The sequence below is a fragment of the Podarcis tiliguerta genome, assembly GCF_965153285.1.
Source record: "Podarcis tiliguerta genome assembly, chromosome: 7".
NCBI classification, from domain to species: domain Eukaryota; kingdom Metazoa; phylum Chordata; class Lepidosauria; order Squamata; family Lacertidae; genus Podarcis; species Podarcis tiliguerta.
The window spans coordinates 84,318,281-84,345,044 of NC_139540.1; the positions used below are offsets into that span (position 1 = coordinate 84,318,281).

Here is a 26,764-nt window from a genome sequence, read left to right on the forward strand (position 1 = left end):
CAGAGGTAGACGGGAAATATAGTCTAATATTAAGAAAACAAAAAAGCATGTTAATCTAAAATTGTTTGCTCACCTGGACTACGATTAAGCCTTCATTGTTCAAGTTTAAATCTTCACCAGGTAGGATTGGATCCTTTGCCTCACAAGCTTCTTTATTGCTCAGAGTATTGGAATAATTTGCCTTTCTAGAGTCTGTAGTGAGAGAAACCTCCTGGCAGTAGGAGTGCAGAAATGCTCGGACTCCATCAATCCCCACAAACTGTGAGATAGGAGCGCCACTGAAATTTACACTCCCCGTCTCAAGCAGCTGAGAATTTCTCCACCTGTGCAACTTGATGGCCAGTAACACAAGGAGGAAAGTGAAGAACAAGCAAGAGACAAAAGCCACTGCAAGGACTAGGTAGAAGGTGAGGTCAGACGGAGGCTCTACAGGAGCTGAGATGCTGCTCAGATCCGACAGGATTGCAGGGATGGTGTCAGCCAGCACAACGGTCAGAGTGGCTGAAGCAGAGAGAGGTGGCTGCCCATTGTCCTTCACTAAAACCACCAGGCTTTGCTTGAGGGCATCTTTCTCCAGAAAGAAGCGGGCCGTCCTGATCTCTCCTGTGTGGAGCCCCAGAGTAAAGAGCCCTGGCTCAGTGGCCTTGATCAGCTGGTAGGAAAGCCAGGCATTCTGGCCAGAGTCCGCATCCACCGCCACCACCTTAGTGACCAGGTAGCCTGGCTCTGAGGAGCGAGGGGCCAGCTCTATCCCTGTGGAACCATCAGTGGGAGGGGAGGGGTATAGGATTTGGGGAGCATTGTCATTCTGGTCCAGGATGAAGAGAGTCACTGAGACATTGGAGCTGAGTGATGGAGAACCTCCATCTTGGGCCTTTACATGGAACCGAATGTCTCGAAAGTCTTCATAATCAAAGGAGGTCAGAGCATATATAACCCCCGTCTCAGAGTTAATGGAGAGGTAGGAGGAGAGGCGGGAGTCACTTCCTTGGTCATCAGTGATGGAATATGTTATTCTGGCATTTTCTTCCCAGTCAAGATCATTTGCTCTTAAGGAAGAGACCATGGCTCCTCTTTGGTTATTCTCAACAAAATAGAAAGTATAGTCTGTTTTTTCAAAGAGGGGTGGGTTGTCATTTGTGTCTAAAACATGAAGTGTGATAACTGTGACTGTAGAAAGAGGGGGGACTCCATGGTCGGTAACAGTGACAGTAATATTGAAGACAGACACCTGTTCCCTGTCAAGGACACCATCAGTCACCAAACTGTAAAAGTTATCCATGGACTTCTTCAGCTGAAAAGGGAGATTGCTAGGGATTGAACATGTGATTTCCCCATTGATTCCTGAATCTCGGTCTTGGACATTTAAAATGGCAATTACCGTTTGGGATGGTGAACTTTCAAGTATGGTGTTGGTGGCAAAGGTAACTGATAATTGAGGTGCATTGTCATTCAGATCCGTAACAGATATCACAACTTTTGATCTGTCACTCAGGCCTCCTCCATCTTTGGCTTGTATCTCAAATGCATATAAAGATGATTCTTCATAATCAAGATTCCCAATAAGGATGATTTCACCTCTTGTGGAATTTAACAGAAACATTTGGGAGTCTTTCTTTGTAATTTCTTGGAAAGAGTATTTAATGTCTCCATTGATTCCTTCATCCATATCAGTCGCTCTCACTGTCAAAAGTGTGGACCACTTGGGAATATTCTCATTCACACTTACTTCATAGAGAGGTTGGTTGAAAACTGGTGCATTGTCATTTGCATCAAGGACAACAATGTGGATTTGTAATGTGCCAGACCTGATGGGATCACCTCCATCAGTAGCTGTGAGAAGCAGATCGTATGCTGATTGTTCCTCTCTGTCCAGTGACTTTTCCAACACAAGTTCAACAAGTTTGACACCATTTTCTTTTGTTTGCACATGCAAAGCAAAATGGCTACTGCCTGTGAGTTGATAGCTCTGCACTGAATTTATCCCCCAATCTGGATCTTGAGCTTTGGGAAGAGGCATTCGGAATCCAGGTATAGATGCCTCACTGATTTCCAGCTCCTGTTCCCATAGAGGGAAGTGGGGAGCATTATCATTTATATCTGTAATTTCCACTTCAATTCCATAAAGCTTCAATTTGCTTTCAACAAGAACCTGAAACTTCAACATACATTTCTCTGCCTCTCCACAAATTTCCTCTCTATCTATTCTCTCAGATATCTGCAAATGGCCATTGTTGGCATTCAAAGAAAAGTACTGAATCATACCTACAGGGGAAACAATGCGCAGTCCATAGTTTGGGAGCTGCTTGCCATCCATTCCCAGGTCCTTTGCAACATTCCCCACGGAAGAGCCTTTGTGCATCTCTTCTGGAATGGAGTAGTGGATCTGCCCAGAAACTGCCTTCCAAGAAAACATCATGAAAAGGCACTGGAAGATTCCCTTTCTGCAGTTCCACAGCCTCTGAGTTCCTTCCATCCTTGCAGCAGGTTAAAGGCCCTTAGATTCTGATTCAAATGATGCTGTATCCAATTTTTTTAAAGAAAAATGCACTTCTGTTTCTTCTTTACACTGACAAGCAGCTTGTTCCTTCAGATATTTTTGTTTGTGTTTAACCGAAAGGCAACTTCGATTGGGCAGGATTTCACATTTCTCCTCTGTTCTGGTGAACAGTGACACCCAGAGGATCAAGCCCAAACTGCAAAAACCTCACTTTTGAAAATTAAATAAACACCATTTCACTGTACTACTGCTATTATGTGCAGCTATAGCTAGGATAACTTTATTCTTTTCCCTTAGAATTTACCCACTAAGGATAAATAAGACTTGCTGTAATCAACTTGAAAAGGAGCAGGAAAGACAAGTGTGTTTAGGGTTCCTGCCCTACCCCATTACTGGAAATTCTGGAATAAATGTTATGGATCTTTCTCAGCAATGTTTTCGACTGGCTTTTCTAAGGGAATATTCAATAGATTTTTTTCTTGATGGAGAAACAACACTAGTAAACCACCAGTACATTCTTGTTACCTCTGGCACTTCACTCCTCTCAGCTCCTATTTGTTCATTCACATCTCTACGCTGTTCATCTTCAAACTGAATTTTTATTTTTAGGTACGTGTTACATAAGCCCTACTCGGGCATACACTTTCTGTACATGAGCAAACACCTGAGGAGAAATATGGAGTGCTTCTTAGTCCTTTCCTGGCCAGCATTTCAGCTGTACACAATCTAGATCCTTCCATGAATTTGAGGACCAAGGTCTGAGGTGGGGAGCTTACTCTACTTGTAGGGGCCCCACACAAGATTCAGAACGTTGCACCATCAGGTTTTCTTTGTTTACACTTGAGGAGATTGTTCATATAGGGCTGTCCTGGGTAGTAGATGTATATCAGGAGTGCCCCAGTTCAAATCAAACTTCAACCATGAGCTCATTAGTTGTCCTTGGGAAGACTCCCTCCCTCCTCACTCTCTGGTTGAGTTCACACAGCAGTTTCCTCAGTTTCCCTGATGTTTCCCTAACTATTATTTTCTGCATTATATTCAAGTTTTCACATGGCATGAAAGCCACATCATTTCCATGTTATTTAATTTCAGAAAAAAATCCATTTGCTGCTCCCTTAAACCGGAAAATCGCAGGAGTAAACTGATGAAATTTGGGGCCATATACATGGGGGAATGAATACATGCACAGCCATGGGTGGAATAGTGGCAATGTTGTCCAATGATGTTCATTGTTGCGTCACACCACGCACACTGGTGTGAATGAAATTTAGTGGAACACGATATATTGCTCATATATTGATATGCTGATATATTGGTCAAAAATATACACATAACGCAAATGGTACTGCCGGGTGAAAGGATCACTGGAAAACCAGAATAGAAGCACTAGCGTTCTAGTCAGGAAAACTAATGCAATAACTGCCACATCTAAATGAATCCTCTCTCCATCTCATCCACAACATGAGGAAAATAATGCTGATCTATCTTTCTGGGTTATTGAAGAGTTACAAGGGAATGTATGTCAACCATTTTCTACACTAAAGTGCTATATAAACACCAAGTATGACTGCACAGTGCAAAGAAGTCCATGTCCTCCTTAATTTATTGCTCACATTGTGCCTAGAAGACAATAAAGCCAAGACGAATGCAATTAAAGCCAATTATTATTACTACACCACTTCACATTACAGAGATAAAAAGAAGCAGGAAGAGATTGGTGGCACATGCAATGGGGTGGAGTTGTGGAGCCACCCTCCAACACTAGTGTTGTTGCTGGGGCTTACCTGCTCAGGGCTGGGCTGACACAACTGTGTGGTTGGGGCTGTGCAGGTGCACCAGCAGCCGTGCTAGATGTTCCCACAGTTAAAAGCACATGACTCCAGCCTCACTGCTGCCCCATCCAGGTAGGCAACAGTGCGTGGGGGTGGGGTGGGGTGAATTTACCAGCTGCCCACCACCATGCATGTCACTACTGCAGGTGGGTAACTTTCAATGTCAGCTTATGAGCTTATGTGCGACAATCAGTTGTCAAGCTCAGAACAAACATCATTAAAAACTAGCATGTGATGACCTGTTAAACAGTAGAGGTAGATGGTTCTCAGTCATCTTTCTTGGAGATCTTTATGCTCTTCTGCTTCTTGTTGCACAAAATCAGCAGGACTACTAAAACTGCTATACTGAATTTGCTGAATGCTTTCCCCCAGAAGACAGAAAATCAAGCATCTGATCCACTAAGCAATGCCATAAAAGTTTCTTTCAAAATTAGTCTTCATCTTTCACTACAGAATATGCACTGGCAACAAACTTTTTGACACATTAGGCATGATCCAGCATTAATGTACATGAAGCAGCAAATACAGGGGTGTGCAGCTGTATGTCCTTACCAGATTGCCTTTCCATGGGAAAGCATTCCCAGCCAAAGAGGTGAGAGGTCATCTAACATTGTTATGACTCAATAGTCATTTGTCACCTATGTTACTACAGCATGGAAGCATGACTGGCAATGGTATAGGTAGAAATACTAGCCACATGCACACTCACCTACATACATACTGTTTGAATAAACTTGTGTTAAGTTGTTTTAGAAAGGATGAGGTAAAATGTTGAGAATTTAGGAGTGCTTCATTAATCTTCATTAATCTTTTGTGATATATTGGGACAGTCTCCTTTGGGAAGTTGTGGACTCTCCTTCCTAAGAGGTTTTTTTAGCAGAGGTTGTATGGCCATCTGCCATGGATGCTCTAGCTGAGATTCCTGCATTGCAGGGGGTTGGACCAGATGACCCTTGGGTCCCTTACAACTCTATGATTCCATGAGAGACAGACTACTTGCCCCACTAATTGGTCAAACAAAGGCTGTGCATGAGCTCTATTCATTCTGCAACCAGCATGCAGTCACAGGACCTGAGGAGTGTTTTACAACTGACAGCTTCCATCAATGCTTCACCATATCATACACTGTGCTTTTCCAATCAGACCCAACAGTGTATGATTTTTAATTTGTTTTAATCTATTCTGTTGTGATTTAAACTTTATGTGTGCTTTAAATTACGGTTGTCATTTTTAAATATTATTTTATTCATTTTTAATAATATAACAGTTTAACAATGTAGAACATTTATATACTCCCAATCAGAAAAATACAAAACCACAGATCTCCATTGTTCGTTTAAAACTTTCTTCTCTCAAACCACAAAATAGGCATTTTGTTCTGCCTTCAACCCTTTAATGTTCAATTTCCCTTCCCTTTTTCTTGAAGCCAAAAGCAGCTCACACACTGAATGTAAATTATCACCAGCTGATGGACAAATCTCCCTCAGTTATAAATTATAACTGTCCCAAAAATAATTATGAAAGGGAGGCTTTTGCAGATCCCATACCCATCATGGCTCTTTCATGGCTTTGGGGCAAGATGTAAATGCCTCAGCTCTCAAGTCGCTTAACCCCCATCCGAGTTCCTAGGAGCTGACTGCTTCTTGGTCTCTTGACAATACAAAACAGCTTTTTCAAAGCACCAGGGATTAATCTCTTGTTCACTCTTTTTTCCAAAATGAATATGGGAACCAAGACTTATGTCTGGCTATCATCAATCACCATGTAATTATCTCTGTTGGCAGAAAGCCAACAAAAGATGTTCAACCCGCTATTTCCTTCCCCACAACACATAAAAAACTCCCCACAAACTCTCTAATATTTAGTTTAACAACAAGGAGAAGTTGGCCAATAAGTAGAAAATTTTCAAACTTCTTGAAGAATATACAATGTAATATTTTTTGATGTCTGTTTTTCTTGGTTTTTTAAAGACAGAACATTAAAATAGCTACATATTCAATTTTAGTCATACTACGAAGGAAGGAAGGAAGGAAGGAAGGAAGGAAGGAAGGAAGGAAGGATAAGCACTGTCTCCACTCAAACATGCTATGCCATCCTGTGGTCCGAGATTCTCACCCTAGGTCTGCATGCTAATATGCATCTGCATAATTCTAACTGAGGCTCCCCCCAACCTGCAATTTTGCCCTTCAACAACTGCTAGAAGGCCCATTCCATGAGCTTCATCTGCAGCAGTAGCAGCTCAGTACTACCCCCTACCTACTTCCCTGGTGACATGGCATGAATTGTCTGGAGTGCCAGTTTGATAACATCCACTGTTTACAATTAAACTCTCAAACAAGTGATAACACCAAATTCCCTATAAGGAACATGAAATATAACTCACCGTGCTGTCATTTTCCTTTTCAGAAATTAAATTACATCCACTGACCATCAAAGAAATGTCAGAGTTGCCATTGCAAAGGATGTTCTCTGCTATTTGGACAGTGGGCTGCAGGAATGTCAACTCATTCCTCCTGGATTCAGAGGACAGACAGACCTGGTAGGAATAAGGCAAAGTTCCGTCCTCATAATTGGGTGGGAATATGGCACCAGCCTTTGAATGGGGGTCAGGTATAAAGCACTGAAGGAAAGTGGGGTTCCTTGACCTTCGAAGCTTCATCAGAATGGTCAGTATCACCGTCACCAGGAACAGAAAGGACACCAAGGTCAAGGCCAATACCAAATAAAACTGTAGATCAGACTGATACTCTGAGTCATTTGGTTGGGAGTTCATTTCCGGAAGAGCCTCCTGGAAGTTCTCAGCAAACACCAGGCTCAAAGTTGTGGTGGCTGAGAGAGGAGGATGCCCATTGTCCTTCACCAGGATGACCAGCCTCTGCTTCACTGCATCTCTCTCAAGTAATGCTCGGACTGTTTGCACCTCTCCTGTGTGGGAGCCAATGCTGAAGAGTGAGGGCTCTGTGGCCTGCAGGAGATGGAAGGAGAGCCAGGCATTGTGTCCCGAATCAGAGTCCACCGCCACCACCTTCGTCACCAGATAACCCGACTCAGCTGACCGAGGCACCATCTCAAAGAAAGGTGAGCCCTCGGTTGATTGTGAGGGGTACAGGATCTGCGGAGCGTTATCATTTCGATCCAAAACACATACTGTCACTGTGGCACTGCTATTGAGTGGTGGAGAACCTCCATCTTGGGCCTTCACTTGAATCTGAAACTCCCTGAATTGCTCATAGTCAAAGGAGCGTTGGGCATAGATGATTCCAGTCTCAGAGTTAATGGAGACATAGGAGGAGAGAGGCAGGTCCTTGATGTTGCTGTGAAGGATGGAGTAAGTGATTCTGGCATTGCGATCCAGATCTGGGTCAGAGGCCTTGACGTGGAAAATTGAAGCTCCAGATGGGTTGTTCTCTGGAACGTAGGCAGTGTAGGAAGATTTTTCAAAGGCTGGTGGGTTATCATTGATATCTGAGATCTGTATTGATATGGTTTTGTGTGTGGAGAGTGGAGGTGTGCCTTTGTCTGTGGCTGTGATGGTAATATTATACTCGGGAGTCCTTTCTCTGTCAAGGGCACCATCTATGAGGAGCTTGAAGTAATTGTCCGAAGATGAGACTATTAGGAAAGGTACAAGTTCCTTCAGGTGACAGGTGACTTCTCCATTATCCCCAGAATCCCTGTCCTGAACTTTAATGAGAGCAATCACAGCTCCAGATGTGACATCTTCCGGGACTGGGCTGGACACGGATGTAAGGATCACATCTGGAGCATTGTCATTCTCATCAAGAACCTCAATCTCCACATTGCAATGTGCTGCCAAGCCTCCTCCATCACTTGCCTGAATTTTCATAACATATTTCTGTCTGTCCTCAAAGTCAACACTTTCTATGAGTGTAACTGTTCCATCTCTGGGATCCAGATGAAACTTCTGCTTGGCTGTTTTTGGGATGTCACTGAAAGTATAAGTGATCTCAGCATTGGACCCTTCATCAGTGTCAGATGCTTTGACTTGAAGCACAGAGGTTCCTTTGGGTGCACTCTCCTTCAGACTCACTTTATATGTTGTCTGGGTGAAAACAGGGGCATTGTCATTAATATCAATAACTGTTACCAATATTTTGGCTGTTCCGGTTTTTGGAGGTTCTCCACCATCCATGGCTGTAAGGACCATGTGATGCATCTGTTCCTTTTCCCTGTCCAGTTGTTTCTGCAATATTAATTCTGCATATTTGCCACCATCATTGCCAGCTTGAATTTCTAGTTTGAAATATGGAGTTGAGCTCAATTGATAATTCTGGAGGGAGTTCATTCCGATATCATCATCTTCAGCATTTCCAAGAGCAAATCGAGTTCCTGGCAGAGTAGATTCACTAAATTTAAGCTCAATATTTTCATTCTGGAAATGTGGGGCATTATCATTAATGTCCTGGATAAAAATATTTATGTGGAAAATATTCAAAGGATTGTGTGCCACAACTTCTAATTTGAGGACACAAGTGGATGATTCCCCACAAATCTCTTCCCGGTCTATCCTCTCATTCACATACAGGTTGCCATTTTGTTCATTCAGATCAAAGAATTGCTTTTCTGAAGAAATACCAAGCTTGCGCTTTGACAGCTCTCTGACATCCAACCCCAGATCTTTAACAAGGTTCCCCACAAAGGAGCCCTGCTCTGCTTCCTCTGGAACTGAATATTGAACCTGATCAGACCCCACCTGGCAGAAGAACACAGACCAGAATATGAACAGAAATAGTACTTGCCTCCTGATGATCTTCCTTGTTCTCTCTGCCTGCTTTACTTCCATCACATCCATTGTTGTTTCTGATTTCCTCCTTCCTTCACTTCAGTTTTCAAGACTCCCAGTACACATGTGAGATAATAGAAATATTGTTCTTTTCAGCTGATCTTTGGGAAACTGAGAGCTTTCCTTTCTTGAGCAGCTTTTAAAATAAAAGCTTTTCCTTTCTGTTCAGCTGAAGTGTTAAGAGAGAGAAACTGCTCCAAGAGTCTCAGAAATGCTGAGCCATGGCTGCTCCCACGTTGTCCAACAGTGACACTCTGAGTCCATACGGTGAACTGCTTTTACTATTTCTACAATTCTACATGGAATTTTATCTCTTAAGTAGGGAATTGCTTGTAATACAAGTACACCTTTAAATGCAATCTGAAACAAATTTCTTCTCCATCACTTGTGTGCAGCCTCTTCGCTTCCCAGCCCCTCACCATTCAGCATCATTGCTTTATTTTATTTCTTTAAAAAGAAGTGGAAAAAAAACAAGAAAACCCAGAAAACCCAGGGGATGCCTGTTGGTGAGGAGGGCTCATCAGATATAGAAGGTTTGTTTCCAGAGGCTTCTAAAGAAATTGTGGTCTTCCAGAGTGTAATTCCTTGTCAGGGTACACAGGGTTTGTCAATGTCTCCTTTACTGGATCAGGAGGCAGAGGGAACTACAATTGACATGCTCTCTGGCAGGAAATTCCTCTTCTGTGCATGTTCAGGAACATCATTTCTGGTTTGAGGTTAGATAGGACTCTCCTACCTCTGCCCACTGACAGTTCCCACCAGCACCCCACACGTTTTCAAACATGATTTTTTTTTACTTGAAAAGGGGAAGAAATGGCAGGGAGCTTTAGCTAACGGTACTGGTAAAACCCATTTTATGCTTGAAATTAATTCAAAGAAAACTGGGTCCTCGCTGAATTAAAGTGATTAAAAAAGATGGGAGAGATTATATTTAAAATCTTCCCATAGGCCCTGGGCTAAAGCTAGCTGCACTCTTTATTTGCTGTCTTTCATTCAGTTTAAACATAGCATTGATATCTCTATACATTTGCATTATTCTGTTAAAAAAGTTTCTGTAAAGGAATAAAATACTGAAAGACCAAACTAACCAATGTGCATTTGATGAATGTGATCAAAATATTTTACCACTTGTATTTACAATAATGCAATGCAACTATTTCTAGCACCATTTATTCCCATGTGTTCCCAATATTAAATCATTTCCAGTTTCTCTTTAACCATCATACAATTTTGTGTGAATCAAAGCATTGCCACCCCACACGCTCCAGTGAAATTTTCATTCTGCAATGAACGGACTTCCAGGACATTGTCACAAATGGTCACCCTTACAACATCTCCAAAGTTCAGCCCCTACCACTTACAGCTGCGTCAATAACTTGGCACAAACCATATAATGTTATTTGGGGACTTCTTTCTAACCAAGGACAGTTTTCTTGTGAGTTTCTTAATAGGGTCAGAAACACATCCAACAAGTAAGTGTTTTCCGGCTTGGGATGTCTGGACAATGTCAAGCACTCTTCTTCTGACACCACAGACACATATATTTTCTGGGATTCAAAATTCTACCCTCACCTTATATTGGAAATCTCAATGGGGTAGAAATACAGCCCCCCCCCCCCAAGAAGTTAGTGTGTTGCTGTTGTTTTCTGACACAGGGTGAAGGTTCCAAGTTATAAGGAGCATGATGCAACCAATCTTATATACAATTGCTTGCATTTTTAATTTGCTTTAATTTGTTTAATCTATTCTGTTGTGATTTTAAATTTCTGTGTGCTTTGAATTATGGTTGTCATTTTTAAAATATTATTTTTATTCATTTTTAATAATGTAAAAGTTTAACAATGTAGAACATTTATATATCTCAATCTAAAAAATGCAAAAATACAGATTTCCATCGTTAAAACTGGACAAATCTCCCTCAGTTATAGATTTTAACTGTCCCAAAAATAATTTATTAAGAAAGGGGGGCTTTTGCATATCCCATACCCATCACGGCTCTTACATGGCTTTAGGGCAAGCTGTAAATTCCTCAGCTCTCAAGTCGCTTAACCCCCATCCGAATTCCTAGGAGCTGACTGCTTCTTGGTCTCTTGAACACAGAAAACAGTTTTTTCAAAGCACCAGAGATCTCTTGTTCACTCTTTTTTCCAAAATGAATATGGGAACCAAGACTTATGTCTGGCTATTATCAATCACCATGTAATTATCCCTGCGGGCAGACTGCCAACAAAAGATGTTCAATCCGCTATTTCCTTCCCCATAACACATAAAAAGCTCTCCACAAACTTCCTAATATTTAGTTTGATAATAAGGAGAATTTTGCCAATAACTAAAAAAATTGCAAACTTCTTGAAGCATATACTATGTAGGATGTTTTTGTGTTTGTTCTTGCATATACCGTATATTCTTAAAGAGAGAACATTAAAATAGCTACATATTCAATTTTAGTCATGCTGCAAAGAAAGAAAGAAAGAGAACAATTTAGCACTATCTCCACTCAAACATGCTTTGCTGTGGTCCCAGATCATTACCCTAAGTCAGCATGAAGATAGGTATCTAGATAATTCAGACTGAGGCTTCGACAATTTACAGTTATGTCCCCCAACAACTGCTGAAAAATCCATCCCATTAGGTTGCTCTGCAGCAATAGGAGTTCAGTATTACTCCCTACCTATCTTCCTGGTAACATGGCATGAATTGTCTGGAGTGCCAGTTTGATAACATCCACTGTTTACAAATAAACTCTCAAACAAGTGATAACACACCGAATTCCCTATAAGGAACATGAAATATAACTCACCGTGCTGTCATTTTCCTTTTCAGAATTTAAATTACCTCCACTGACCATCAAAGAAATGTCAGAGTTGCCATTGCAAAGGATGTTCTCTCCTATTTGGACTGTGGGCTGCAGGAAAGTCAGCTCATTCCTCCTGGATTCAGAAGACAGACAGACCTGGTAGGAATAAGGCAAAGTTCCGTCCTCATAATTGGGTGGGAATATGGCACCAGCCTTTGAATGGGGGTCAGGAATAAAGCACTGAAGGAAAGTGGGGTTCCTTGACCTTCGAAGCTTCATCAGAATGGTCAGTATCACTGTCACCAGGAACAAAAAGGACACCAAGGTCAAGGCCAATACCAAATAAAACTGTAGGTCAGACTGATACTCCGAGTCATTTGGTTGGGAGTTCATTTCTGGAAGAGCCTCCTGGAAGTTCTCAGCAAACACCAGGCTCAAAGTCGTGGTGGCTGAGAGAGGAGGATGCCCATTGTCCTTTACCAGGATGACCAGCCTCTGCTTCACTGCATCTCTCTCAAGTAATGCTCGGACTGTTTGCACCTCTCCTGTGTGGGAGCCAATGCTGAAGAGTGAGGGCTCTGTGGCCTGCAGGAGATGGAAGGAGAGCCAGGCATTGTGTCCCGAATCAGAGTCCACCGCCACCACCTTCGTCACCAGATAACCCGACTCAGCTGACCGAGGCACCATCTCAAAGAAAGGTGAGCCCTCTGTTGGTTGTGAGGGGTACAGGATCTGCGGAGCGTTATCATTTCGATCCAAAACACATACTGTCACTGTGGCACTGCTATTGAGTGGTGGAGAACCTCCATCTTGGGCCTTCACTTGAATCTGAAACTCCCTGAATTGCTCATAGTCAAAGGAGCGTTGGGCATAGATGATCCCAGTCTCAGAGTTAATGGAGACATAGGAGGAAAGAGGCAGGTCCTTGATGTTGCTGTGAAGGATGGAGTAAGTGATTCTGGCATTGCGATCCAGATCTGGGTCAGAGGCCTTGACGTGGAAAATTGAAGCTCCAGATGGGTTGTTCTCTGGAACGTTGGCAGTGTAGGATGATTTTTCAAAGGCTGGTGGGTTATCATTTATATCTGAGATCTGTATTGATATGGTTTTGTGTGTGGAGAGTGGAGGGGTCCCTTTGTCTGTGGCTGTGATTGTAATATTATACTCTGGAGTCCTTTCTCTGTCAAGGGCACCATCTATAAGGAGCTTGAAATAATTATCCGAAGATGAGACTATCAGGAAAGGTACAAGTTCCTTCAGGTGACAGGTGACTTCTCCATTATCCCCAGAATCCCTGTCCTGAACTTTAATGAGAGCAATCACAGCTCCAGATGTGACATCTTCCGGGACTGGGCTGGACACGGATTTAAGGATCACCTCTGGAGCATTGTCATTCTCATCAAGAACTTCAATCTCCACTTTGCAATGTGCCGCCACGCCTCCTCCATCACTTGCCTGAATTATCATCACATAATATTGACTGTCTTCAAAATCAACACTTTCTATAAGTGCAATGGTTCCATCTCTGGGATCCAGATGAAACTTCTGCTTGGCTGTTTTCGGGATGTCACTGAAAGTGTAAGTGATCTCAGCATTTGAACCTTCATCACTGTCAGATGCTTTGACTTGAAGCACAGAGGTTCCTTTGGGTGCACTTTCCTTCAGGCTCACTTTATAGATTGTCTGGGTGAAAACAGGAGCATTGTCATTAATATCAATAACTGTTACCAATATTTTGGCTGTTCCGGTTTTTGGAGGTTCTCCACCATCCATGGCTGTAAGGACCATGTTGTGCATCTGTTCCTTTTCCCTGTCCAGTTGTTTCTGCAATATTAATTCTGCATATTTGCCACCATCATTGCCAGCTTGAATTTCTAGTTTGAAATATGGAGTTGAGCTCAATTGATAATTCTGGAGGGAGTTCATTCCGATATCATCATCTTCAGCATTTCCAAGAGCAAATCGAGTTCCTGGCAGAGTAGATTCACTAAATTTAAGCTCAATATTTTCATTCTGAAAATGTGGAGCATTATCATTGATGTCCTGGATAAAAATATTTACGTGGAAGATATTCAAAGGATTGTGTGCCACAACTTCTAATTTGAGGACACAAGTAGATGATTTACCACAAATGTCTTCCCGGTCTATCCTCTCATTCACATACAGGTTCCCATTTTGTTCATTCAAATCAAAGAATTGCTTTTCTGAAGAAATACCAAGCTTGCGCTTTGACAGCTCTCTGACGTCCAACCCCAGATCTTTAACAAGGTTCCCCACAAAGGAGCCCTGCTCTGCTTCCTCTGGAACTGAATATTGAACCTTCTCAGACCCCACCTGGCAGAAGAACACAGACCAGAATATGAACAGAAACAGTACTTGCCTCTTGGTGATCTCCCTTGTTCTCTCTGCCTGCTTTACTTCCATCACATCCATTGCATTTCCTGATTTCTTCCTTCTTTCAGTATAGTTTGCAAGACTCCCAGTACACTTATGTGAGATAGTACCAATAACGTTCTTTTCAGCTGATTCTTGGGAAACTGAGAGCTTTCCTTTCTTGAGCAGCTTTTAAAAGAAAAGCTTTTCCTTTCTGCTCAGCTGATGTGTTAAAAGAGAGACTGCTCCAAGAGCCTCACAAATGCTGAGCCATGGCTGCTCCCACGTTGTCCAACAGTGACACTCTGAGTCCACATGGGGAACTGTATTTGCCATTTCAATAATGGTACAATGTATATAATTTCTAATGTAAAGAACTGCTTTTAATTTACCCTTTACCAGTGTTTTCAAGTTGTACACCCCCAATGGATTGTTGATCAGACCTTATAATTGTTCACTCCATTAAGAACTCTTTTCAGAATGCAGGTCAATGAGACTAGAGTTCCAAACTTCTTTCTTCCATGTTTAATGTGCATTAAAAAAAATCTAAATAATATTAGGAAATTATCACAAGTGAATTTTTAATACGTATTCCTTTCAGAGGTTCAGCTTGTGATAATTTTAGGTTGACTCACATAGTGATTGTGTTTTCAGCCAGTACATTTAAACAAAATGTATTTGTGAACAGGAAAATAGGGATGGGCCTTAAACGTCAAACAATTTTGTGGGAATCCAAGCATCCTCCCAGCATACTTTGCATTGTCCAATTCACACATTAGTAGAACTACAGGATAGTCCTTCTAGGACATTGTCAGAAATGGTCACACAAACAACTTCCCCAAATTTCAGCAAGTTACCATGCATTGTTTTCCTTACGGGAACAAAAAACAAAACCCCCACATGCCTCATAAAATGTCCCCCAAATGCATCAATTCTTGCCACTGTAGTGTGTTTACAACACCAACCATGACAGCATATTTTAAATAGAAAAATATAAGGCACATGTCACCAAACAGCACTGGAATCAAAACAGCTTACAGTCATGTGACAGAGGAGTAAATAAACTTGCAGTCACATTTCCAGTGATGCACCCATTGTAGCAGTGTGGAACTACCTAGAAGAACACACCTTCGGCTGAAGCTGTTTTCATTCATATTACAGGGAGAAGGCAACACACGACACCTTCTCTGGGGTTCAAAATTCTACCCCTACCTTACACTGGAAATCTCATTAAAGTAGAAAATACGCCCCCACACACAAAAAAACCCCATTTGTGTGTTGCTGCTGTAGTTCAATAGCGGGTGAAGGTTGCAAATTACAAGGAGCATTATGCAACCAATCTTAGACTACAATTACTTGTAAATTTCTTCCCAGAGTCCCCTCACCATTGAATCTCCTCATTTTATCATGCTAAAATATACCAACAGCCAAAATAACTCAGCCAATAAAAGAGTTAAGTAAATTCATTATTACTTTTTAAAAAAAGAAATCTTGTAGCAATGAGAATCCCAGTATCAGCTTACTGGTGGGCAGTTGGGTATGTAGTGGAAAGAGGTTATTGGTTGAAAGATGGGAATGAACACTTACTTGTCATAGGATACTTGGCTCTAGTTTTTATGGAGGCAGCATAACTAAACTTACCAGTAGCAAGGCAGGTGAGGGCTCACATTTATATACTTATTTACTGATACAGGTTTTTTAAAGAGTCTTAAAAATATGAAATAAAAGCCAAATACTACATATTAAGTTAAAACAATTAAGAATGCATTAAATCCATCTCACAGGAACTCACATGCTGAAGCATTGTTCAAAGAGGGAGGAGATGAATACACCTCCACATGAAAATAGGATGATAGCCTAGCCTTCTCCCCATCTTCCATACATGATAGTTTTCAATTTGTAGGGAACTATGTTTTTTATAGATGTGCACAAGGTTTTGTGAGCCTCCACCAGCAGTCCAAAATAAGAGACAAGGACAGATCATCTGATGCATCAAGATGAAGATTTGATGAAAGAAGATACTTCACAGAAGGATCACATACCCAGTGATGACTAAAGGAAGGCGGGCTGAAAGGAACTGAAAGAAGACTGGCATAGTTCTGAATATAATGAGAAAGCAGAGACAGATGGGAAATATATTCTGATATTAACAAAACAAAAAATCATGTTAATCTAAAATTGTTTGCTCACCTGGACTACGATTAAGCCTTCATTGTTCAAGTTTAAATCTTCACCAGGTAGGATTGGATCCTTTGCTTCACAAGCTTCTTTATTGCTCAGAGTATTGGAATAATTTGCCTTCCTAGAGTCTGTAGTGAGAGAAACCTCCTGGCAGTAGGAGTGCAGAAATGCTTGGACTCCATCGATCCCCACAAACTGTGAGATAGGAGCGCCACTGAAATTCACACTCCCTGACTCAAGCAGCTGAGAATTTCTCCACCTGTGCAACTTGATGGCCAGTAACACAAGGAGGAAAGTGAAGAACAAGCAAGAGACAAAAGCCACTGCAAGGACCAGGTAGAAGGTGAGGTCAGACGGAGGCTCTACAGGAGCTGAGATGCTGCTCAAGTCTGACAGGATTGCAGGGATGGTGTCAGCCAGCACCACAGTCAGAGTGGCTGAAGCAGAGAGAGGTGGCTGCCCATTGTCCTTCACTAAAACCACCAGGCTTTGCTTGAGGGCATCTTTCTCCAAAAAGAAGCGGGCCGTCCTGATCTCTCCCGTGTGGAGCCCCAGAGTGAAGAGCCCTGGCTCGGTGGCCTTGATGAGCTGGTAGGAGAGCCAGGCATTCTGGCCAGAGTCCGCATCCACAGCCACCACCTTAGTGACCAGGTAGCCTGGCTCAGAGGAGCGAGGGGCCAGCTCTATCCCTGTGGAGCCGTCGGTGGGAGGGGAGGGGTACAGGATTTGGGGAGCATTGTCATTCTGGTCCAGGATGAAGAGAGTCACTGAGACGTTGGAGCTGAGTGGTGGAGAACCTCCATCCTGAGCCTTTACACAGAACCGAATGTCTCGAAACTCTTCATAATCAAAGGAGGTCAGAGCGTATATAACCCCCGTCTCAGAGTTAATGGAGAGGTAGGAGGAGAGGCGGGAGTCACTTCTTTGGTCATCAGTGATGGAATATGTTATTCTGGCATTTTCTTCCCAGTCAAGATCATTTGCTCTTAAGGAAGAGACCATGGCTCCTCTTTGGTTATTCTCAACAAAATAGAAAGTATAGTCTGTTTTTTCAAAGAGGGGTGGGTTGTCATTTGTATCTAAAACATGAAGTGTGATAACTGTCACTGCAGAAAGAGCGGGGACTCCATGGTCAGTAACAGTGACAGTAATATTGAAGATTGACACCTGTTCCCTGTCAAGGGCACCATCAGTCACCAAAGTGTAAAAGCTATCCATGGACTTCTTTAGCTGGAAAGGGAGGTTGCTAGGGATTGAACATGTGATTTCCCCATTGATTCCTGAATCTCGGTCTTGGACATTTAAAATGGCAATTACCGTTTGGGATGGTGAACTTTCAAGTATGGTGTTGGTGGCAAAGGTAACTGATAATTCAGGTGCATTGTCATTCATATCCGTAACAGATATCACAACTTTTGATTTGTCACTCAGGCCTCCTCCATCTTTGGCTTGTATCTCAAATGCATATAAAGATGATTCCTCATAATCAAGATTCCCAATAAGGATGATTTCACCTGTTGTGGAATTTAACAGAAACATTTGGGAGTCTCTCTTTGTGATTTGTTGGAAAGAGTATTTAATGTCTCCATAGATTCCTTCATCCATATCAGTCGCTCTCGCTGTCAAAACTGTGGACCACTTGGGGATATTCTCACTGACACTCACTTCATAGAGAGGTTGGCTGAAAACTGGTGCATTGTCATTTGCATCAAGGACAGCGATGTGGATTTGTAATGTGCCAGACCTGATAGGATCACCTCCATCAGTAGCTATGAGGAGCAGATCGTAAGCTGATTGTTCCTCTCTGTCCAGTGACTTTTCCAACACAAGTTCAGCAAGTCTGACACCATTTTCTTCTGTTTGCACATGCAAAGCAAAATGGCTACTGCCTGTGAGTTGATAGCTCTGCACGGAATTTATCCCCCAATCTGGATCTTGAGCTTTGGGAAGAGAGATCTGGAATCCAGGTATAGATGCCTCACTGATTTCCAGCTCCTGTTCCCATAGAGGGAAGTGGGGAGCATTATCATTTATATCTGTAATTTCCACTTCAATTCCATAAAGCTTCAATTTGCTTTCAAGAAGAACCTGAAACTTCAACATACATTTCTCTGCTTCTCCACAAATTTCCTCTCTATCTATTCTCTCAGATATCTGCAAATGGCCATTGTTGGCATTCAAAGAAAAGTACTGAATCATACCTACAGGAGAAACAATGCGGAGTCCATGGTCTGGGAGCTGCTTGCCATCCATTCCCAGGTCCTTTGCAACATTTCCCACGGAAGAGCCTTTGTGCATCTCTTCTGGAATGGAGTAGTGGATCTGCCCAGAAATTGCCTTCCAAGAAAACATCATGAAAAGGCACTGGAAGATTCCCTTTCTGCAATTCCACAGCCTTTGAATTCCTTCCATCCTTGCAGCAGGTTATAGACTCTTATGTTCTGGTTCAAATGATGCTGTATCCAACTCTTTTCTAAGGAAAATGCACTTCCATTTCTTCTTTACACTGACAAGCAGCTTGTTCCTTCAGATATTTTGTGTTTGTGTTTAACGGAAACGCAACTTCAATTGGGCAGGATTTCACATTTCTCCTCTGTTCTGGTGAACAGTGACACCCAGAGGATCAAGCCCAAACTGCAAAAACCTCACTTTTGAAAATTAAATAAACACAATTTCACTGTACTACTGCTATTATATGCAGATATAGCTAGGATAACTTTACTCTTTTCCCTTAGAATTTACCCACTAAGGCTAAATAAGAGTGAGGACTTTTGTTTCTGTAATTGAAAAGCAGCAGGAAAGACAAGTGTGTTCAGGGTTCCTGCCCTACCCCATTACTGGAAATTCTGGAATAAATGTTATGGATCTTTCTCAGCAATGTTTTCTGCTCGCTTTTCTAAGGGAATATTCAATAGATTTTTTTCTTGATGGAGAAACAACACTAGTAAACCACCAGTACATCCTTACTACCTCTGGCACTTCACTCCTCTCCTTAATTTATTGCTCACATTGTGCCTAGAAGAAAATAAAGCGAAGACGAATGCAATTAAAGCCAATTATTATTACTACACCACTTCACATTACAGAGATAAGAAGCAGGAAGAGATTGGTGGCACATGCAATGGGGTGGAGTTGTGGAGCCACCCTCAAACACTAGTGTTGTTGCTGGGGCTTACCTGGTCAGGGCTGGGCTGACACAACTGTGTGGTTGGGGCTGTGCAGGTGCACCAGCAGCCGTGCTAGATGTTCCCACAGTTAAATGCACATGACTCCAGCCTCACTGCTGCCCCATCCAGGTAGGCAACAGTGTAAGGGGGTGGGGGTGGGGTGAATTCACCAGCTGTCCATCACCATGCATGTCACTACTGCAGGTGGGTAACTTTCAATGTCAGCTTATGAGCTTATGTGCGACAATCAGTTGTCAAGCTCAGAAGAAACATCATTAAAAACTAGCATGTGATGACCTGTTAAACAGTAGAGGTAGATGGTTTTCAGTCATCTTTCTTGGAGACCCTGATGCTCTTCTGCTTCTTGTTGCACAAAATCAGCAGGACTACTAAAACTGCTATACTGAATTTGCTGAATGCTTTCCCCCAGAAGACAGAAAATCAAGCATCTGATCCACTAAGCAATGCCATAAAAGTTTCTTTCAAAATTAGTCTTCATCTCTCACTACAGAATATGCACTGGCAACAAACTTTTTGACACATTAGGCATGATCCAGCATTAATGTATATGAAGCAGCAAATACAGGGGTGTGCAGCTGTATGTCCTGGCCAGATTGCCTTTCCATGGGAAAGCATTCCCAGCCAAAGAGGTGAGAGGGCATCTAACATTGTTATGACTCAATAGTCATTTGTCACCTATGTTACTACAGCATGGAAGCATGACTGGCGATGGCATAGGTAGAAATACTAACCACATGCACACTCATACATACAGTTCGCCACAACTGTTCCAACTGGTCATAATTTCTAATCATACATTGCAAATGCTCTTAGCTGTTCTGACTGTTAAGCAAAGGGGGAAGGAGATTTTGGGTTCATGATGCAGACATATTTGGGTCTGCATATAGGTCAGTACAGGGACCACTGTTTTTCCCTATTGCTCATTGCCTGTGTTTTGTCTTTCTAGTATATGTTTTTGGAGGTGGGGAATTTTTAAATTTATTTAAAATAATTATATAGTCCCTGTCCCACACTCAAAGAATATCTAGGTTATGTATAATATCACATATAAGCACCAGTTCAATGCAATAAAATGCATAATAAAGTACAGTATATAATACTGTTGTCAGCAACTTAGTGGAGTTGAACACCGATGGCCAGCAAATACTTGGTCACATAGATACGTCTTTAAATGTTGATGAAAACACTGCACTGTACATAATATTGAATTCAAAAGGGCAGACTGTTCCGTCACAGAGAATGCCATTCTCATGGTTGCCAGAACATGTACTGATGCAGGTAATGAGACCACCAGGAATGTTCCCACTGAAGATCTTGGTGAACAGATGAAATGATATGAGAACAATCATTATCTTGAACAATCTCTCCTTCCTTGGAGGTTTTTTTAGCAGAGGTTGTATGGCCATCTGCCATGGATGCTCTAGCTGAGATTCCTGCATTGCAGGTGGCTGGACCAGATGACCCTTGGGTCCCTTGCAACTCTATGATTCCATGAGAGACAGACTACTTGCTCCACTCATTGATCACATACAGGCTGTGCATGAGCTCTTTTCATTCTGCAACCAGCATGCAGTCACAGGACCTGAGGAGTGTTTTACAACTGACAGCTTCCATCAATGCTTCACCATATCATACACTGTGCTTTTCCAATCAGACCCAACTGTGTATGAGTTTTAATTTTGTTTTAATCTATTCTGTTGTGATTTAAACTTTCTGTGTGCTTTAAATTATGGTTGTCATTTTTAAATATTATTTTATTCATTTTTAATAATATAACAGTTTGACAGTGTAGAACGTTTATATACTCTCAATCTGAAAAATACAAAACCACAGATCTCCATTGTTCGTTTAAAACTTTCTTGTCTCAAACCACAAAATAGGCATTTTGTTCTGCCTTCAACCCTTTAATGTTCAATTTCCCTTCCCTTCTTCTTGAAGCCAAAAGCAGCTCACACACTGAATGTAAATTATCACCAGCTGATGGACAAATCTCCCTCAGTTATAAATTATAACTGTCCCAAAAATAAGAAAGGGAGGCTTTTGCAGATCCCATACCCATCACAGCTCTTTCATGGCTTTAGGGCAAGATGTAAATTCCTCAGCTCTCAAGTCGCTTAACCCCCATCCGAGTTCCTAGGAGCTGACTGCTTCTTGGTCTCTTGACAATACAAAACAGCTTTTTCAAAGCACCAGGGATTAATCTCTTGTTCACTCTTTTTTCCAAAATGAATATGGGAACCAAGACTTATGTCTGGCTATCATCAATCACCGTGTAATTATCTCTGTTGGCAGACCGCCAACAAAAGATGTTCAACCTGCTATTTCCTTCCCCACAACACATAAAAAACTTCCCACAAACTCTCTAATATTTAGTTTAACAATAAGGAGAAGTTGGCCAATAAATAGAAAATTTTCAAACTTCTTGAAGAATATACAATGTAATATATTTTTACGTCTGTTTTTTAAGACAGAACATTAAAATAGCTACATATTCAATTTTAGTCATACTACGAAGGAAGGAAGGAAGGAAGGAAGGAAGGAAGGAAGGAAGAATAAGCACTGTCTCCACTCAAACATGCTATGCCATCCTCTGGTCCGAGATTCTAACCCTAAGTCAGCATGCAAATGTGCATCTACATAATTTTAACTGAGGCTGCCCCCAACTTGCAATTTTGCCCTTCAACAACTGCTAGAACGCCCATTCCATTAGCTTGATCTGCAGCAGTAGCAGCTAAGTACTACCCCCTACCTACATCCCTGGTGACATGGCATGAATTGTCTGGAGTGCCAGTTTGATAACATCCACTGTTTACAAATAAACTCTCAAACAAGTGACAACACCAAATTCCCTATAAGGAACATGAAATATAACTCACCGTGCTGTCATTTTCCTTTTCAGAAATTAAATTGCCTCCACTGACCATCAAAGAAATGTCAGAGTTGCCATTGCAAAGGATGTTCTCTGCTATTTGGACTGTGGGCTGCAGGAATGTCAACTCATTCCTCCTGGATTCAGAGGACAGACAGACCTGGTAGGAATAAGGCAAAGTTCCGTCCTCATAATTGGGTGGGAATATGGCACCAGCCTTTGAATGGGGATCAGGAATAAAGCACTGAAGGAAAGTGGGGTTTCTTGACCTTCGAAGCTTCATCAGAATGGTCAGAATCACCGTCACCAGGAACAGGAAGGACACCAAGGTCAAGGCCAATACCAAATAAAACTGTAGATCAGACTGATACTCTGAGTCATTTGGTTGGGAGTTCATTTCTGGAAGAGCCTCCTGGAAGTTCTCAGCAAACACCAGGCTCAAAGTCGTGGTGGCTGAGAGAGGAGGATGCCCATTGTCCTTCACCAGGATGACCAGCCTCTGCTTCACTGCATCTCTCTCAAGTAATGCTCGGACTGTTTGCACCTCTCCTGTGTGGGAGCCAATGCTGAAGAGTGAGGGCTCTGTGGCCTGCAGGAGATGGAAGGAGAGCCAGGCATTGTGTCCCGAATCAGAGTCCACAGCCACCACCTTCGTCACCAGATAACCCGACTCAGCTGACCGAGGCACCATTTCAAAGAAAGGTGAGCCCTCAGTTGATTGTGAGGGGTACAGGATCTGCGGAGCGTTATCATTTCGATCTAAAACACATACTGTCACTGTGGCACTGCTGTTAAGTGGTGGAGAACCTCCATCTTGGGCCTTCACTTGAATCTGAAACTCCCTGAAATGCTCATAGTCAAAGGAGCGTTGGGCGTAGATGATCCCAGTCTCAGAGTTAATGGAGACATAGGAGGAAAGAGGCAAGTCCTTGATGTTGCTCTTAAGGATGGAGTAAGAGATTCTGGCATTGTGATCCAGATCTGGGTCAGAGGCCTTGACGTGGAAAATTGAAGCTCCAGATGGGTTGTTCTCTGGAACGTAGGCAGTGTAGGATGATTTTTCAAAGGCTGGTGGGTTATCATTGATATCTGAGATCTGTATTGATATGGTTTTGTGTGTGGAGAGTGGAGGTGTGCCTTTGTCTGTGGCTATGATTGTAATATTATACTCGGGAGTCCTTTCTCTGTCAAGGGCACCATCTATGAGAAGCTTGAAATAATTATCTGAAGATGAGACTATCAGGAAAGGTACAAGTTCCTTCAGGTGACAGGTGACTTCTCCATTATCCCCAGAATCCCTGTCCTGAACTTTAATGAGAGCAATCACAGCTCCAGATGTGACATCTTCTGGAACTGGGCTGGACACGGATGTAAGGATCACATCTGGAGCATTGTCGTTCTCATCAAGAACCTCAATCTCCACATTGCAATGTGCCGCCAATCCTCCTCCATCACTTGCCTGAATTATCATCACATAATATTGACTTTCTTCAAAATCAACACTTTCTATGAGTGTAACTGTTCCGTCTCTGGGATCCAGATGAAACTTCTGCTTGGCTGTTTTCGGGATGTCACTGAAAGTATAAGTGATCTCAGCATTTGACCCTTCATCACTGTCAGATGCTTTGACTTGAAGCACAGAGGTTCCTTTGGGTGCACTCTCCTTCAGGCTCACTTTATAGATTGCCTGGGTGAAAACAGGGACATTGTCATTAATATCAATAACTGTTACCAATATTTTGGCTGTTCCGGTTTTTGGAGGTTCTCCACCATCCATGGCTATAAGGACCATGTGATGCATCTGTTCTTTTTCCCTGTCCAGTTGTTTCTGCAATATTAACTCTGCATATTTGCCACCATCATTGCCAGCTTTCATTTCTAGTTTGAAATATGGAGTTGAGCTCAGCTGATAATTCTGGAGGGAGTTCATTCCGATATCATCATCTTCAGCATTTCCAAGAGCAAATCGAGTTCCTGGCAGAGTAGATTCACTAAATTTAAGCTCAATATTTTCATTCTGAAAATGTGGAGCATTATCATTGATGTCCTGGATAAAAATATTTACATGGAAAATATTCAAAGGATTGTGTGCCACAACTTCTAATTTGAGGACACAAGTAGTTGATTTACCACAAATCTCTTCCCGGTCTATTCTCTCATTCACATACAGGTTGCCATTTTGTTCATTCAGATCAAAGAATTGCTTTTCTGATGAAATACCAAGCTTGCGCTTTGACAGCTGTCTGACATCCAACCCCAGATCTTTAACAAGGTTCCCCACAAAGGAGCCCTGCTCTGCTTCCTCTGGAACTGAATACTGAACCTTCTCAGACCCCACCTGGCAGAAGAACACAGACCAGAATATGAACAGAAACAGTACTTGCCTCTTGGTGATCTTCCTTGTTCTCTCTGCCTGCTTTACTTCCATTACATCCATTGCATTTCCTGATTTCTTCCTTCTTTCAGTATAGTTTGCAAGACTCCCAGCACACTAATGTGAGATAGTACCAATACCGTTCTTTTGAGCTGATTCTTGGGAAACTGAGAGCTTTCCTTTCTTGAGCAGCTTTTAAAATAAAAGCTTTTCCTTTCTGCTCAGCTGAAGTGTTAAGAGAGAGAGAGAGATTGCTCCAAGAGTCTCAGAAATGCTGAGCCATGGCTGCTCCCACGTTGTCCAACAGTGACACTCTGAGTCCACATGGGGAACTGTATTTGCCATTTCAATAATGGTACATAGTATATAATTTCTAATGTAGAGAACTGCTTTTCATTTACCCTTTACCATTGTTTTCAAGTTGTACCCCCCCCAATGGATTATTGATCAGACCTTATAGTTATTCATTCCATTAAGAACTCTTTTCAGTATGCAGTCAATGAGACCAGAGTTCCAAATTTCTTTCTTCCATGTTTAATGTGCATTAAAAAAATCTAAACAATATTAAGAAATTATCACAAGTGAATTTTTAATACGTATTCCCATCAGAGGTTCAGCTTGTGATAATTTTAGGTTGACCCACACAGTGATGTCTGCATTTCATTAATGTTATCAAGAGGATTTGCCACTTGTATTTACAATAAGGAAAAGCAACCTTTTTTAGCACTATTTTTGTCTGGTGTTCAAATACTGTAATCCCTAAATAAGTCCCACTTTCGCTTAAATATCAAACAATTTTGTGGCAATCCAAGCATCCTCCCAGCATACTTTGCATTGTCCAATTCACACATTAGTAGAACTTCAGGATAGTCCTTCAAGGACATTGCCAGATATAGTCACCCAAACAACTCCCCCAAATTTCAGCACGGTACCATTCATTGTTTCCTTACAGGAACAAAAAAACCCCACATGCCTCATAAACTGCATCAATTTTTGCAATTGTAGGGTGTTTACAACTCCAGCAATGATAGCATTTTTTTAAAATAGAAAAATGCCAGCAAAATTTCACCAAAGAGCTCTGGAATCAAACCAGCTTACAGTTACATTACAAAGGAGTAAATAAACTTGCACTCACATTTCCATTGATGTACCCATTGTAGGAATGTGGAACTACCTAGAAGAATACACCGTCCGCTGAAGCTGTTTTCATTCATTTTACAGAGAAGGCAACACATGACACCTTATCTGGGGTTCAAAATTCTACCTCTACCTTACACTAGAAATCTCAATAGAGTAGAAAACACAACCCCCCAAACCATTTGTTTGTTGCTTCTGTAGTTCAATAGCGGGTGAAGGTTGCAAGTTACAAAGGAGCATTATGCAACCAAACTTACAATACAATTGCTTGTAAATATATTTCCAGAGTCCCCTCACCATTGAATCTTCTCATTTTATCATACTAAAATATACAAACAGCCAAAATATCTCAGCCAATAAAAGAATTAAGTAAATTCATTATTACTCTTCTTAAAAAAAGAAGTCTTGTAGCAATGAGAATCTCAGTATCAGCTTATTGGTGGGCAGCTGGGTATGTAGTGGATAGAAGTTATTGGTTGAAAGATGGGAATGAGAACTTGTCATAGGATACTAGGCCCTAGTTTTCATTGAGGCGGCATGACTAAAACTTATCAGTACCAAGGCAGGTGAGGGCTCACATTTATATACTTATTTATTGATAGAGGTTTTTTAAACCACCCACTATTTGGAAGTGTAATAAAAATATGAAATAAAAGCCAAATACAACACACAAAGCTAAAACAATTTAGAATCAATCTCACAGGAACTC

The 26,764-nt window shown here is 41.8% G+C and overlaps 3 protein-coding genes across 3 annotated transcripts; all 3 read right to left on the minus strand.

Moving 5' to 3' along the window:
- Positions 1-55: 55 nt before the first annotated feature.
- LOC310681143 (protocadherin gamma-A6-like) lies at positions 56-2,727 on the minus strand (the record flags this gene model as incomplete). The annotated part of the gene is made up of 1 exon (XM_083448659.1): positions 56-2,727. The coding sequence occupies exon 1, from the start codon at positions 2,474-2,476 to the stop codon at positions 56-58; it is 2,421 nt and encodes an 806-aa protein (XP_083304785.1). The 5' UTR covers positions 2,477-2,727.
- Positions 2,728-6,384: 3,657 nt separating this feature from the next.
- LOC310681130 (protocadherin gamma-B1-like) lies at positions 6,385-9,529 on the minus strand. Its single transcript, XM_083448646.1, has one exon. It carries the CDS (start codon positions 9,143-9,145, stop codon positions 6,689-6,691), a length of 2,457 nt encoding a protein of 818 aa, XP_083304772.1. The 5' UTR covers positions 9,146-9,529; the 3' UTR covers positions 6,385-6,688.
- A 2,051-nt stretch (positions 9,530-11,580) lies between these two features.
- LOC310682080 (uncharacterized protein) lies at positions 11,581-26,186 on the minus strand (the record flags this gene model as incomplete). The annotated part of the gene is made up of 4 exons (XM_083450322.1): positions 22,552-26,186; positions 16,497-18,911; positions 11,937-14,267; positions 11,581-11,589 (listed from the first exon to the last, which is right to left on the minus strand). The coding sequence occupies exons 1-4, from the start codon at positions 24,979-24,981 to the stop codon at positions 11,581-11,583; spliced, it is 7,185 nt and encodes a 2,394-aa protein (XP_083306448.1). The 5' UTR covers positions 24,982-26,186.
- Between the last annotated feature and the right edge of the window lie 578 nt (positions 26,187-26,764).